Source organism: Pogoniulus pusillus, chromosome 24 (genome assembly GCF_015220805.1).
Source record: "Pogoniulus pusillus isolate bPogPus1 chromosome 24, bPogPus1.pri, whole genome shotgun sequence".
In the NCBI taxonomy this organism is placed as follows: Eukaryota; Metazoa; Chordata; class Aves; order Piciformes; family Lybiidae; genus Pogoniulus; species Pogoniulus pusillus.
In genome coordinates this window covers 10,885,211-10,900,475 of record NC_087287.1, presented here as the reverse complement: position 1 = coordinate 10,900,475, position 15,265 = coordinate 10,885,211, and the positions used below count along the sequence as shown (strand labels likewise).

At 49.4% G+C, this 15,265-nt stretch overlaps 1 protein-coding gene across 7 annotated transcripts in view; it reads right to left on the bottom strand.

The window, feature by feature from the left end:
* The window catches only part of PLCB2 (phospholipase C beta 2), a 52,148-nt gene that overhangs the window by 17,683 nt on the left and 19,200 nt on the right, over positions 1-15,265 (bottom strand). For 5 of the 7 annotated variants that reach the window (XM_064163562.1, XM_064163564.1, XM_064163559.1 and 2 more), the window contains 12 exons: positions 12,172-12,312; positions 11,606-11,685; positions 11,211-11,264; positions 8,808-8,883; positions 8,169-8,269; positions 7,734-7,900; positions 6,823-6,969; positions 6,571-6,728; positions 4,131-4,213; positions 3,159-3,243; positions 1,529-1,700; positions 632-729 (listed from right to left, as the gene is read on the bottom strand). In XM_064163562.1, coding sequence (XP_064019632.1) covers positions 632-729; positions 1,529-1,700; positions 3,159-3,243; positions 4,131-4,213; positions 6,571-6,728; positions 6,823-6,969; positions 7,734-7,900; positions 8,169-8,269; positions 8,808-8,883; positions 11,211-11,264; positions 11,606-11,685; positions 12,172-12,312 — 1,362 coding nt within the window. Of the gene's footprint in view, positions 1-631; positions 730-1,528; positions 1,701-3,158; positions 3,244-4,130; positions 4,214-6,570; positions 6,729-6,822; positions 6,970-7,733; positions 7,901-8,168; positions 8,270-8,807; positions 8,884-11,210; positions 11,265-11,605; positions 11,686-12,171; positions 12,313-13,552; positions 13,875-15,265 lie in introns of those variants that run through there. The other 2 variants (XM_064163566.1, XM_064163565.1) reach the window with 2 other exon arrangements.

The following is a 15,265-nucleotide window of genomic DNA, read 5'->3' as shown; positions in this document are numbered from 1 at the left end:
CTCTTCAGGTACTGGAAGGCTGCTCTAAGGTCTCTCTGGAGCTTTCTCATCTCCAGGTTGAACTGACCCAGCTCTCTCAGCCTGTTCCCCTAGGCGAGGTGCTCCATCCATCCCTCTGACCATCTTTGTGGCCTCCTCTGGACCCACTCCACTAGGTCCATGTCCTTTTTGTATTTGGGGCACCCGAAGTGGACACAGTACTCCAGGTGGGGTCTCACCAGAGCAGAGTAGACTGGCAGAATCACCTCCCTGTCCTGCTGGTCACACTGCTTTTGAGGCAGCCCAGTACACCGTTACCTTCTGGGCTGCCAGCGACCACTGCCAGCTCATGTGGAGTTTTTCTACCAGCTGACATCCCCAAGTCCTTCTGCACAAGACTGCTCTCAAGCCATTCTCCAGCCAGTCTATATTTGTGTTTGGGCCACCATTTCTCTTTTGCAGTTTCCACTGAAAAAGTGGTGTTGTGTGAAGGAAGGAAAGCCCCAGCTGGTCACAGCCCAGTTCATTCCTCTTTGCATTTTGAGCTTTTCTGTAGTCAACATGGAGAGGGCCCAGAGAAAACTGGAGGCCAGAACAAAAAACAGAAACACCAAAACATCCAGAAAAGGAACAGAAACCACAATGACAGTACCTCATCTGACTGCATCTTTTTAATTTCCTCTTCATCCAGGTTTCCAAGGTGTTCATCCTCTTCCTCTGGTTCTTCTTCAGCCACATCACCTGCCCAGACTGAGCACACACAGAGCCCACATCAGCCAAACACTGAGACAAGGCACTGCTGACTGGTAGCTAAGGAAAGCTCTGCAGCCCTCACAGCTGGGTCATGCAGGAACAATGTGTGGAAGAATCATACCATGTCAACAGCCCAACTCCAGCAGGAACCAGCACACTCTGGACCACCACCCTCCAGACCAAATCTTTCCTCCTTCAGGCCCCCCTCACACCCCAAGAGTGACAATCACAGAGCTGCTTTCCTCACTAAGGTCAAACATTCCTGGGAAAGGATGTCCATTTAGGGTGTTCTGCAGTGGTGCTCACCTTGTCTTCATGACTTCATCTCCTCCTACCACAGCTCCCCTCAGCTCAAGGGGTGGCAGCCTTGAGAACGGAGGGAGAAGTGTGGGGGCTGAAGGTTCTATAAACCTAAAGCCTCAGAGTGAAGAACTAGGCCATGCTGAGTTTGTGGTTATCAGAGAGCTACAAGCAGGAAAATATGATCCACCTTTCCATCAAGCCAACAAGCAGTGCCTACCATGAGTCCCCAGCTCATGCAGCCAGGTGCCCCAGAGTAGGCAAAGAGCTAACTGATGAGCAGGGCATAAGCTGATTGCCTCTTTGGCTTGGAATGAGGCATCTGAACATACTCTGAAGATTTGAGCTCTCTTCCAAGCATATGCTGCTTCTTGAGATAACTGAATTAATGATAGTACTGGCTTGCCTCAAGCTAGTACTGGGTGATGTGGAAGGTCTCCCGTGGACCAGACTTGCTCAGCAAGCTAGACTAGCCCCACTCTCCCTTCAGACATACCAGTATCTTCAGCATCCACAGGGCTTGGCTGCTCCATGACTTCTGGTTCCACATTCTTCCCTTTCTTCAAAGAGTTCTGCCTCTTCCCAGATATAGATTGGTTCTTTTTATTCTTAATCAAGATTTTCCCCAAGAGATCCTTAGGACTTGGCAGAGGAACTCCTGGCTTCAGCTGCAACATAAGCTTCATACTGAATTCTCCTCATAGAGACAGTTCCAACACTCATCTGCCCTGGCCCTCTCAATACCCTTGCTCTGGCCATTTACTGGTGCCTGGACACCTCTCTCACTCACTGTACTCTCCAAGTTCTCTTTTTTCTGGCAGATGCCACTACTTTCATGAAGAATCTCACCTTTGATTTCAGAGCAGCATTTTGCATCCCTCTCTCATCCCGCTGCCTGCACCCCCCATGCTGTTCCCAGTCACCTCTCCTCCATCACCAGCTAGAAATCCATCTACATGGCCTCAAGGCACCCCACACCTCTGGCTTTCACATTCCACCTACTTCTTTCATTATCCCAGAGCTTCACTCCTGGATCAGTGCTGGGACCAGATTTAGACACTCTGCCTGAGCATATTTGAAAAACAGATCCCAGAGTAGGTGGCCCAAGACAAGGATGTGAGTCAGACTGTGCAACTAGACCCACACTCCGCCTGCAGAGCCAAACAGACCTGGTCATAATTTAGCTTATTTGGTGTTCAAGAAAGTGGGACATGGCTCAAGAGCCATGGTGGTGTTAGGCTGACATTTGGTCTCCATGATCTTAGAGGTCATCTTCAACCCAAACAATTCTACAATTCAATAATACCCTGAGATGCTTCTCCACATTCCCACACCCCACAGCTTCTCCCCATTGCCTGGACAATGGTGTGGGTCTGGGCAGTGGACAACTGCTGATGTGTTCACTGCTTCTTCTCAGCTCTTCTTCTGACCTCAGTGCTTCAAAGATGATGCTTGGCTAGGTGTCTCAGCTCCCCCCTCCACAGAGCAGAGGCACTGCCTGCTATCTGTAAATCACTGTCTGTTCACAGGACAGCTGAAGCAGCAGCAGCATGCATGGGGGTCACCAAAGATGCCCCCCTGTCCAAAAAATACATGTAGAAGAAGCTGATGACTAGAGTCAAGCAGACCAGGAGCTTTACTCAGCTCTTCTGAGCACTGGGCTCTGCATGTCCCTGAACTGCCCACCTATGCCTGGGAGGGAGAATTATCCAGGCTGGATGCAGGAATTGAGGTGCATTGGTAGGAAGAGCCTGAAATGCTACTAAGGCCTTGGTCCTGTTTCTCTGCAAAGCAAGGACTGGCAGACAGACCTGACACAGCACTGTGTGCAGCCACACTGACTCATCTGGTACAGCTGGCACAGCTTGGCTACCTACAGCTCTGCTTCCAAAGTCAGAGTTAAACAAAAGCAGAGCCAGACAAGTGCTTAGCAGAACCTCTGGACTAAGAGGTTTTTCCAGCCATTGTGCAGCTCACCAGTATCATTTATCCAGAACATAATCTTCTCTTTCACTGCCCTAGTATCCATGCTGCCCTTCTATCTGTGGTGGCATCTCCCAGCACCAGCAGTGACCAATTTTCCCCCAAACACCTCTCTACTCGCCCCCTTCCCAGCTTGCACTTACTGGGTACTTCTCCAGAGGTTCTGTCAGCAGCATATCTCCAAAGATGGTTCTGCAGTACTCAGCCATCTTTGTCTGCTGCTTGGGCCTGAGGGACAGAGACATGAAGCAGGAGTGACCAGGAAAGCAGATGCCCAACTTTAGAGCTCAGCATGAATCACCATCCTGAGATTCATGTGCTCCACTCAGTTAACTACCTCTTGCCTTCACATAGATACTCTGCAGGTCTTCAGGTCCCTTCCTGGCCCAACTCCCATCTGTTCATCCTGAGCTAACAGGCTGCACAACTGTGGCCACTCACTCTCTCTGCAGGTCACAGCTCATCTATCAGCACCAGTACACATCTTGTTGCTCCAAGTCCCAATCACAGCCTGGTTTGGGTTGAAGGGACCTTTAAATCCCCCATCAGTGAGCAGGGACTTTTGAAGCAGGCCCTTTAGAAGGGAAATGAAGCTGGTGAAGGGTCTGGAGAACAGCTCTAGTGAGGAGCAGCTGAGACACCTGGGGTTGTTCAGCCTGGAGAAAAGGAGGCTGAGGAGAGCCCTCACTGTCCTCTATGACTCCTTGAAAGGTTGGAGGCAGGTGGGAACAGGGCTATTCTCCCTAGCATCAGGTGATAAAACAAGAGGCAACAACCTGAAATTGGGCCAGGGGAAGTTTAGGTTGGATTGTAGAAAAACAATTCCTTGCAGTAAGAGTGATCGGGCACTGGAACAGGCTGCCCAGGGAGGTGGAGTCACCACCCTTGGAGGTGTTCATGAAATGTGTGGACATGGCACCTGGGGACATGGTTTAGTGTCCACGGTGCTATTGGGCTGGATGCTGAATTTGATGATCTTAGAGGTCTTTTCCAACCCAAACAATTGTATGGTTCTATCTTTTGATGTTTCATTTCAGCTCAGGCACTCAGGACCCAGCAGCACTTTCTGCTCTGGACAGCGGAGGACACAGCTCTCCCAGGCACCAGGTACTCACGAGTCCACATGGTTCTCAAAGGACAGGATGACAGGGTAGAGAGACGTTTTAAAGGCACTTTCTGCAATGGCCTCGATGGCATCCTAAACAGGAGGTAATGGTTAGAGAGAAGATCAGCACTTGCTAGTAACAGAGACATGCAGGACCTCTCTCTCACTGACGAGACTACAAACTGACTGCTGTCAGGAGCTGCCCTGTGAGGTAACCAAACTTCCCCCAGCTAGGTGCTGAGAAGTGTTGTCTCCATACTCACCCAGATGTCCCACTCCAGAGGGTAGAACATGCAGCTTGACTCAGCACCAAAACTGAAGCTGAAGTCTGGAGTATGTGAGTTTTGATTTGTATTACCCAGTTCAGTGTAGACACAAATGATTGTGTAAGCATCTTGCCAGACAAGCCACTGCCACTTCCACTTTGAACAGGCAGAGGAAGGTGCACCCAGCACCAGATTCAGCTGCTTCAAATCCTACTTCTACTTGCTTCTGAACCTGTCCAATTTTCTCTCACTTCATCTGCTAATAAAATCCTGACTAGCAGCAGAGAAAAGTGGAATGTTCAGTACCAAGCAGTGTTTCTGACATTTCAAAGGCAAATACCATGGAAACGTTCTCAGCATTAATGAGGTAAGAAAAAATAAACATAGTTTCCCTAAGCCCCTCTTAAACTGCCACGAAATTTCCACTCTTTTCCTTGCTGGTGGTGCTATTTGACACAGTAGAGCAGAGTTAATTGCTCCTGGGCAGTTACAGCCACCCAAACTCTGGTTTGTGCAATTACAGTCCCTTACTCCCCCAAACCCTGCTTCAGACATCATTTTAGCACACAGGGAGGCTGCCACAGCTGCTCCTCCATGGACCACTTGGACTCCATCTCAGAAACCAGCAAGGTTCAGAGGAGAACAGAGGGCTGGCTGCTGAGGGGACTGGAACATCTCTGTGATGAGGAAAGACTAAGAGAATCAACGTTTTTAGCTGGAGAAGAGCAGACTGAGTGGGGATCTGATCAATGCTGATCAATACTTCAAGGGTGAGTGTCAGGAGGATGGGACCAGGCTTTGTTCAGTTGTGCTCAGTGACAGGACAAGGGGAAATGAGCACAAGCTGGAACATAAATGTTCCATCTAAACACAAGGAGGAACTTCTACATGTAAAGGTACTGGAGCCCTGGAGCAGGCTGCCCAAAGTGGTGGAGTCTCCATCTCTGGAGACATTCCAAACCCACCTGCATGTGTTCCTGTGTGACCTTCTCCAAGCAACCCTGCCTAAGCTGTGCTTGATGATCTCTGGAGGACCCTTCCAATTCTTAACATTCTGTGAAGCTTCTGAGAAGAAGCTACAGAAAAAGCTACTTAAAGGCTAGAGGCAGTGGTGGGAAAGGGAGAGAGGTGTGGAAAGAAAGATCTGTGCATTAGGTCAAGCTCAAAGCTGGGCACATGCTACATGAGCAAGTTATCATTTCTTTAAGGTACAGTCAGAAGCTTTAGCAGATCTTGGCAGCTACAGCAGCCACAGCTGTCACTATTCCTCCCCTCTGCAGTGAGCTGCTGAGCCAAAAGCAGCAGTGGTGCTGCAGGACCTGGGACATGAGTGATGCTGAACATGATGATCCCTGTAATCTGAAGGACTGTGTTGTTCTTTTCCCACCCCCACATAAATATTTTATTAATAGTGAAGTGTGGAAACTGGGAGGACAACAGGGAACTAGAATAAAGAGCTTTAAGAGGAAGATCCAGTCCTCCTGTGGGCACTGGTGGTGTAAAGGAGAGCAGAAAAAAAAGGGATTGTGATGTGCTGGGTTTTAACCTGCAGAGCTGTTTGTAACTCCTGTGGGTATGTGGTCTGTATTTCCAAGGGAGAAGGAGGCTTTGTGCTGTGCTGATGAAGCCTGGAAGCTGAAGCCTCCAGGCAGCCACCTGCCCAGCAAGCTAGAGGGCAGCTGCTCCAATTCCAGACACTCATCTCATTAGAAAGGAATTGAAACCCATTCCTCCAGAGCTGCCACCAGAGAGGCTGTCTGCCACAAAAAGTCAGAAGATAAACTCAACTGCTTGTTTTTTTGACATGCATCCATCCATAAGCCCACCATCCTCGTGGAATTTTCTGTCCATCCATCCACCTTGTTATAGAGCCCTGTGTGCAAGGCACATCTACTCAACCATCTCTCCATCTTCTATCTGACTGTCTGCGTTTCCCTCATTCACTCATCTTCATCCAGCTAACAGCCTCTCTTCTGGTCCTCCCACTCCAAAAACGTACACAAACTCCAGCCTATTGCATGCTTGCTCATCTTTCATTCTACCTACACATTCATTCACTTGTCATCAGTCTTCTACTCTCCAGCATCTTTGCCCTCTGTCGGCTTCCTCAGCCAGCATCTTCAAGCTGACATCAGTCTAAAACCAAGCAAGAGAAAGGATATATAGAGCAAACTCCTTCCATACCTTGAAGAGGATCTCAGTTGTCATGGTGAAGCCATGAGTGATGATGGGCTCCTCATCTGGGGGCCGGCCCTTCCAGCAGTCCAGCTCCACGCAGCGGCAGCCAGCCAGCAGTGCCTGCCGATACATCTCCGGAGAGGAGATACCCGAGAACTGGCCAGCTGGAGAAAGCAGAGAGAGGGAGGTTCTTCAGCATCACTCACCCATCCCCTCTGGTGGGACCGAAGTGCTGCAGCAGACTGGAACTACTCATACCTGTTAAATAGGTGTTGTGTGAGGAATTGATGAAGTAGTGGGAGAGTGGCTGGGTCATGTCCTGGTACAGCAGCAATTTGTCCAGTGCTATCACATTGTTCTCAGGGCCACAGAGAAACCAGACCATCCCTTCTGGAGACAACTGCCCTGCATGGAAAACAAAACTGTTAGTAGCACCAAAACAGAACTCCAGAATGGTAGGGGTTGGAAGAGGATTATCCAGTCCAACCTCCCTGCTAAAGCAGGGGCACCCACAGCAGCTTGCCAAGGATCACAAGGGTATGGGGGGGGTGGGAATATCTTCAGAGATGGAGACTCCACAACTAATATGGGCAGCCTGCTTCAGGGCTCCAGCATCCTCACACCAGACAAGTTTCTCCCCATGGTCAGGTGGAACCTTACAAGTCCCAGTTTGTGCCTGTTGCCCCTTGTCCTGTCACTGGGCATCATTGACAAGAGTCTGGCCCCAGCCTCTCGCCCCCCCACAGGTCTTGATGAGCACTGAGCAGATCCCCTATGGGGCTGCTCTTCTCCAGGCTAAACAGCCTCAAGGCTCTCAGCCTTTCCTCCTCACATTGCTCCAGGCGCCTCAGCACCCTCAAAGCCTCCATTGGACTTTCTCCAGCAGTTCCCTGTCTCTCTGGAACCAGGAAGCCCAGAACTGGACTCAGATGTGGTCTCTCTAGGGCAGAGTAGAGGGGAAGGAGAAGCTCCCTCGACCTGTTGGGCACACCCTTCTTCATGCTCCCCCAGAAACAAAATGGTTCTGGCATCTTCTTGCAGGTATAACACAGGAACTTGTGAGAATCAGCCTGACTGCCCCCTTGAGAGTTAGGACAGCAGAAGACACAAGGCCCTCTGCTGGTTTCATACTACCTCTAGAGCCAGGCGTTGGGCTGATCAGGACTCACCTCTCTGGATGTTAATCCCACTGGGCTCATACTTCTCTATCAGGCTCTGCACCTGCTCAGGCTTGGCTGGTGGGAACAGGATGTCATTGAGGCGAGAGTCTCGCTGCTTCTTGTTGATAAACTTTGCCAAGTGCTCCTTGGTCATGTAGGGCTTTGCTTTTAAATGGCTACAGTGAGAGAAGGACAGAGGAGCAGAGGTGAGCTGCAACCAGTCCTCCTGATGGTAACAGCTGACTCCCCACAGCACAGTGAGGTCTCATCCTCTTTATTCAGGCTGCGAGTAAAAGAGTTAAGTGCACTGGCACTGTTTTGTGACCTGGGTTCCTGCCTTTTTAAGGCTTGAGCCCATACACAAAATATGAAATCCCCTTGCTCCTCCTTTTGACCTGTCTTCTGCCACAAGAGATCAAGTTCTGTGGCTTGAGGGAAACTTACTGCGAGGTAAATATCTCATCAATCTCAGGCCGTGGACACAGATTCATGAGGAAGGTTTTGTACACAGTCTCGGGGAAGTCCTCTGGGTTGATGGCATCATTCTGAGAACACATTAAAGACAGGTCACATGCCCTTGATGGCTTCCACTCCTTCATGAACACCCCCAGCCCAGCACTTGTTTGTGAGTGGAACCTCTGGAAGAACAGATGGAGAAGCACCAAAACGTCCCACTTCAGAAGGGACAGTTACTTAAACTGCCCCTTGGTGCCTCTTGCATGATGATGCAAAGCTCAAGCTCACTGCAGAGGTAGGAGCTGTCAGGCCTGGACTGTACTCTGTGGGTTGGCAGAAGCCAACCAAGATTAACCATCAGAGTTGTTGCTTCAAAGAAGAGAGAGTGAACCATGGAGAAAGAAAGGTGCTGCCTCCTGTGCCACCTAACCCAAGTGATAGAGTTGTGTTAAAGCAACACAAAGGATGAGAACTGAGCCTGGCTGCAGCTGAGGCATAGCAGATGGCACTAAGAAAAAGGTCTCACAGCAACAAAGAGCATCTGGGCTGATGATTTTTCATCATCACAGAGCAGGCAAAGATTCTTCTCAAACTAGCAAGACCTTTGGCTCCCAGGGAAACCCTTACCTTGCCCTTTGGAAGATGACAAGCACTCAAGGCTGCTTCCACCCTCTTCCTGTCTGCAGGAAACGTCTGAAAAATACTGAGCAGAGAGGGGAAAAAAGAAATCACCAGAGTGCAGGAGGAGGGCAGTCAGAAAGGCTGGGGCTGGGTGGCTGGCAGCTGCAGCCAGAGCACAAGGCACTCAAAATGAGCAGTGAAGGAGCCAGACAAGACAACTCTAAACATGAATCAGAGAAGACAGACAGTGTCCTGCAAGGTAGTAACTGAGGTATCACATCCTAGACGCTACAGTGGAGTTCTGACTGCTGCCATAATACAGTTCTACACTTCTACTATGGAGAAGGATGAAGGGAGACCTCACTGCTCTCTACAGCTCCCTGAAAGGAGGTTGCAGTGATGCACATGTTGGTCTCTTCTCTCAAGTAATCAGCAACAGGATGAAAGGAAATGGCATCACATGGTGCCAGAGGAGGTTTAGATTGGACATGAGGAAAAAATTCTTTGCTGCAAGAGTGGTCAGGCAGAGGAACAAGCTGTCCATGGAGGTGGTGGAGTCACCGACCCTGAAGGTGTTCAAGAAACATGTGGACATGGCCCTCTGGGGCACGGTTTAGTGGCCATGGTGGTGTTGGGTTGATGGCTGGACTCGATCTTAGAGGTCTTTTACCATCTCAGTCACTCCATGATTCTGTAAAGTCCCTGTCACTGAACTGTATCAGCACACTCTCAAAATCTCTCTTCTCTGTCCTCCCCTGGCCCTGATGGAGGTGTCTCCTGTGGTAACATACTCATGCCACACGCCCCCCAGGACACCGTCCTGTGGCAGCAGATGGCATTAGCAAGGAAGAATTTGTAGCCAAGACAACATTCAGAACCAGCAAACAAACCTTTTGAACATTTGCTGCTTGAAAGAAGGGAGACTTCTCTGGAACCAAAACTCCTGCTATGAACTGAAGGAACAAACTCCTGATGCAGGCAGAGAAGCTGGTTTGCTACGTGGCTTGGTGTAATGGCCATGGTGGCGTTGGGTTGACTGCTGGACTCTATCATTTTAGAGGTCTTTTCCAACTCAAACAATTCTATGATAGAGCACAAATGTCTGCTTCTGCAGACACCAAAACTCACCTCCCACTTGGGAAGATGAGTCCTGGTCTCATGGGCAAAACTGATTTGGTCAAGCCTTCAGCTTCAAGCAGCACGTGCTGCACTAGGGAACAGTACCAAAAACTGAACTTCCCCTGCTTTCAGAATATCCCAGACAGCAGCACTGAGGTCTCCTCTGTGGATAAATTCAGATGCCAGCTCTATTAAGCTCCTGGCATCACAGCTGCTCCCAGCCAGAAAAAAAAGGGGAACAAAAAGTGCCAAACGTGTGGACAGGTGGACAAGTGCTCAGAGGGAGCTGCAGCAGACATATGCAAACCCAGCCTGCCTTTGCAAGGCAAAAGCTGCAGCATCCTGGTTAATGAACTCAGAAGAGATTTAAATGCCCAAACAGAAAGGCTCAGAAGAGTTCTCAGAAGGATTCAGACACAGATTTTGAAGCCTTACATACATCTGGCACCTGGAGATACAGAGTGGCTTGGTAAGTCTGACTCTTAATGTGGACATTCAATAGTCTAATGTTTTACACACAAACATAGGGTGGAAGTGACCTCTGCAGATCACCAAGTCCAACATTCCTGCCCAAGCAGGATCACCTGGGGCAGGTCACACAGGAACGCATCCAGATAGGTCTTGAAAGTCTCTAGAGAAGTAGGCTCCACAACCTCTCCGGGCAGCCTGCTCCAGGGCTCCAGCACCCTCACAGCAAAGCTTCTCCTCATGTTGAGGTGGAACTCCTTATGTTCCAGTTTGTGTCCATTGTCCCTCATCCTATCACCACTGAAAAAAGCCTGGCCCCTTCTTGACAGCACTTCAGATATTTGTAAACATGAGTAAGATCTCCTCTCAGTCTTTTCTTCCCCAGAGTAAACAGCCCCAGGGCTCTCCCCTCTTGCCTCTCCTTTCCAGACCCTTCCTTGGGAGGAACCAAGGTGCAACAGGAGTCCTTCCATGGTCTGAATCCTGAAAGAATGACCTTTACCTCTTAGGTGCAGCAAAAGCAGACAGCTGAAGCAACTGCTCAACCAGACACTCTTTATTTAGTCTGACTGAACAGCAACAAACAAATATAGAATCACAGAACTGTGGAATGGTTTGGGTTGGAAGGGACCTGAAGGACCATCTATTTCCAACCACTTGCTATGGGCAGGGACACTTTCCACTAGACCAGGTTGCTCAAGACCCCATCCAACCTGGCCCCTCCAGGGAGCAGACACCCACAGCTTCCCTGGGCAACCTGTTCCAGTGTCTCCCCACCCTCCCTGTCAAGAATTTCTTTCTAATTCACATATCCATACTCACTTCCTGACAGGAATCTTCCCCTCTGCATTAAGCTGCATCTTCAGCTTAACCAGGCTGTGGAAAGAAATAACCAAGATTATGAAGTGCATTTGTACAATTTTAGAGGTTCTCTTAAGTAAGGAGAAAGAAAAAAAAAAGAAGCAATTAGGGAAAGAATCTGATGGTTAACTGAAAATCAAGGTCCTACAAAGTGTCCCCTTAGCCAGAGCCTATTGTTGCTTCTCAGGAAGCAAAAATGGGCAAATTATTAAAGCTTAAACACTGAAGTGTGTGAGACTCAAGTGCTGCACTTGGGCCACAACAGCCCATGAAGGGGAAGCCTCCTGCTGCTGGCAGAGGCAGAAAGGGAAGCAGAGGAGAGCTCTGGAGGCCAAGGTGTGTCAGAACTCACTCACATTTTCTCCAGGAAGGTGTATCGAGAGGCGTTGGACGTGAGGGGGTTCCGCACAATGGCCATGATGTCCTCTGCCCAGCTCTGGGGACAAACACACACAGAACAGAGGCATTTGGGGACTGCGCCACAAAGCACACAGCAACAAGCACGGAAAGGGCATGGACCTGTTCTGCTACTGCTGGCCTCCAAACCCCAACAAGTGCTCCTCAGGCTTGCCTGTATCACCTTCCTACTGTTCACAGACACCAGCAGCTGAAACTTCTGACTTCTCCACTGAGTCTTCTCAGCTGTACTGAGTATCCACACAAAGCACAGCAATGACATACTGAAGTTCTTCCACTGGTCCTTCTCTCCATGCAGGGCAGAAGCTTCTAGAACTACGGAGGTACCACACCTTACTGGAACATAAACCTCCTTGTTTATAACCTTGCCAGTAACACTGGCAGGGTTGAGTTCTCCACCTTTCCCTCTCCCCTCCTGCTCCCCCCTTACTTCTGGGATTACACTGTAATGACATACTTCCTTATACTGAGAAGCCCTTCCTGAGAAGTGCTTCCTTGCCCTCACCTTGCCAACGTTCTCCTTGTAGGACACAAAGTTATGGAAAGTGAGGTCCACCATGTCAGGGCCAGACACAATAGTCAGAGTCTTAAGCAGGAAGGTGCTGTGAGGGTAATCCAAGTTAAAAACCTCTCGGAGCTTCTGGCACTGCAGAAGAAACAGAACAGATGGGGATGAAGGGAAAAAGAAGCAAATGGCAACCAGAAGACCCAGAAGGTCTAACTAACACTTAGTCAATGCTCATAAAGAAATTCCTCACTGCACATCCCTATGGATTATACTTTTGATGAGAGAAAATGGCATCAGATTGTGTCAGGGGATGTTCAGGTTTGACACGAGTTAAAATCTCTTTCCTGAAAGAGTAGTCAGGCATTGGAACAGGCTGCCCAGACAGGTGGTGCAGTCACCACCCCTGGAGGTGTTAAGGAATGGGTGGGCATGGCACCTGGGGACATGGTTTAGTGGCCATGGTGGTGTTGGGTTGATGGTTGGACTGGATGATCTTAGAGGTATTTTCCAACTCAAACAATTCTGCGATTCTAAGGTCTGGTAGCAGCTTTAGACCTGGTTACTGGAGGGACTTCTCTCCCTCCAAACCCCTTTCTGCTGGTTGTCAGTTGCTACAAGTAGGTTTTTCCATAGCAATTGCAGTCTCCTGCAGCAATGTCTCACCAGAGATTTATTTTGTTAAGTAGAAGGCTCATCTGATTAGTCACACTTGTATTTCATCACCAAACAGAAGTATTTATAGAATCTCTTTAAATTATTTAGCATTTTCTGCATTCCCACGTAAGGCATCACTAAGCCAAGGAATCCTGGAGTTGCACTGAGGGTCCCTATTTATCTTGGATGGATAAAATTCCCAGCTCCTAGAATAAAGCACAGCAATTCATAGAGTTGTTTGGGTTGGAAAAGATCTCGAAGGCCATCAAGTCCAACACAACATCACCAGGGCCACCAAACCATGTCCCCAAATGCCATGTCCACATGTTTCTTCAACATCTCCAGGGAAGGTGACTCCAGCACCTCCCTGGGCACCTGCTCTAATGCCTGCCCCACTTGTGCAGCATGGACAGTTTTTCTAACACGCAACCTAAACCTCTCCTGGCACAATTTCAGGCCATTGCCTCTTCTTCTGTCACCTAATACTAGGAAAAACAGACCAACCCCACCTGCCTCCAACCTCCTTTCAGGGAGGTGTAGAGAGCCAGAAGGGCTCCACTCAGCCTCCTCTTCTTCACTCTCAACAAATCCAGGTCCCTCAGCTGCTCCTCACCAGAGCTGTTCTCCAGACCAGTTTCATTGCCCTCCTCTGGACAAGTACAGCAACTCAATCACCTTAGAGGTCTTTTCCAACCCAAACAATCCTTTGATTCTATGATCTCACCTTTGGATTTGCTGTAAACTTAAGAGCTCCCCCAGAGTCAGCTCAGCTCATGTTTAGTGGCTTGTTCCCTGCTGCTGACTGGGCAGTGTTGGCCTCCCAGAAGATTTTCCTGGTTTCTATGAGTTAGAGAATTTCTCAGAACGCTCAGGTCTTGCTTTGTGAGCAATTTTCCTTCCCAGAAGCAAGCAGCCCCCTCATGCCCACATCTCCATTCCCTGCTCACAACAACTTCTTGATGGAGCAGAACTTTTCAACACGAGTGGCAAAGCATCAGGACCTTCATTTCATACTTCATCTTACAAAGCTACTGGCGTTCCTTCAGCTTCCTCACCTCTCCCGCTGTAAATGATACGCAGCTGAGACAATGGAGAACTTGTGGTCTGTGCTGAACTCATTTCCTGTATTTGTTACAGATCAGCTCCTCCCAGCCCTTCCTCCCCTGCAAGCTGCTGATGCTGGCTCTCCAGCAGCTGTTTCTCCTCATGCTGTATGTCTGCAGCGAGCTGCACCAGAGTCTGCTTTCTCTCAGGTATGCTCTGCCAGACAAAGCTGACCCACGGTGTGGCTGGTAGCAGCCTGATCACCTTCTGAGAAGTCATTGTTCCCATTAGCCTTAGCCTGTGTCACTTTCTATATGTCATGGCCTTTATCAGCATTAGCTTATGACACCTCCCAGTGCCTCAGCGAGGATGGCTTCGTTTTATGAGAAGCAAACTGCAGCAGGGAGAGGAGAGGATCATCTTGTGGGGGATCTAAATTGGGTCAGATTTTCCTAGTGACTGATTTCCTGCCTGGCCTTAAGCAAGTCACTCACTCTGTGCTGCTGCTTTGCATGGGGATTATTTCCCTCACGGGATAAAAGCACCAAATGAAGACGGTGAGAGAGGAGCAGAGACTATGTCCAAGGGCACAGAACCTGATGCCACGGCTCTTCCATAACCTTCAGCACCTTGTGCAGCAGCAGCTTCATTATGTCATTACTTAGTGTCAGAGTGCAGGTGGCCATAAAGGGAAAAATGGGAATGAAAACCAGGACAACTGCATTAGCCATGCAAATCAGAAAGCAAACAGGCTTAGCAAATCCACTTAAAAATCTCAAGCAAACAGAAAACCGCTCACAGGCAGAGAGGCTGAAATGCAGACTCAGCTTCCATTCCACTTCACAGAATCACAGAAAGCCCTGGGTTGAAAGGGACCCTCGAGGGGCATCTTGTCCAATGACCCCTGCAGTCAGCAGGGATGTCTCCGATCACAGCAGCCTGCTCAGGCCCCCATTAAGTATGACCTTGAATTTCTCCAGGGATGGGACCTTAATCCCATCTCCAGGCAACCTGTCGCAGTGTCTCACTGTGCTCACTGTGAAGAGCTTCCCCTTAATATCCAAACATCACAGCCTCCTGATTTGCCTGAAGCCCTCTCACAGTCCAGAGAAAAGCAAATTCCCATGCAAATGTAATCAAAGAGCCAGGGCTAAAGCAGGAGACAGTGACAGTCCTTTCACCACTTGAAATGGGACACAGCCCAAGCACAGCCAGGATGTGCCACAGCAGCACTTGGACTGCCTGCTCTCTTCTCCCTGGGACTGTTCAGCCTAGAGAAGAGCAGGCTCCAGAGAGACCTTAGAGGTCTTCTAGTACCTGAAGGGAGCTACATGAGAGCTGGGGAGGGATATTTCACAAGGGCTTGCAGGGGGATGAGGGGTGACGGCAGGGG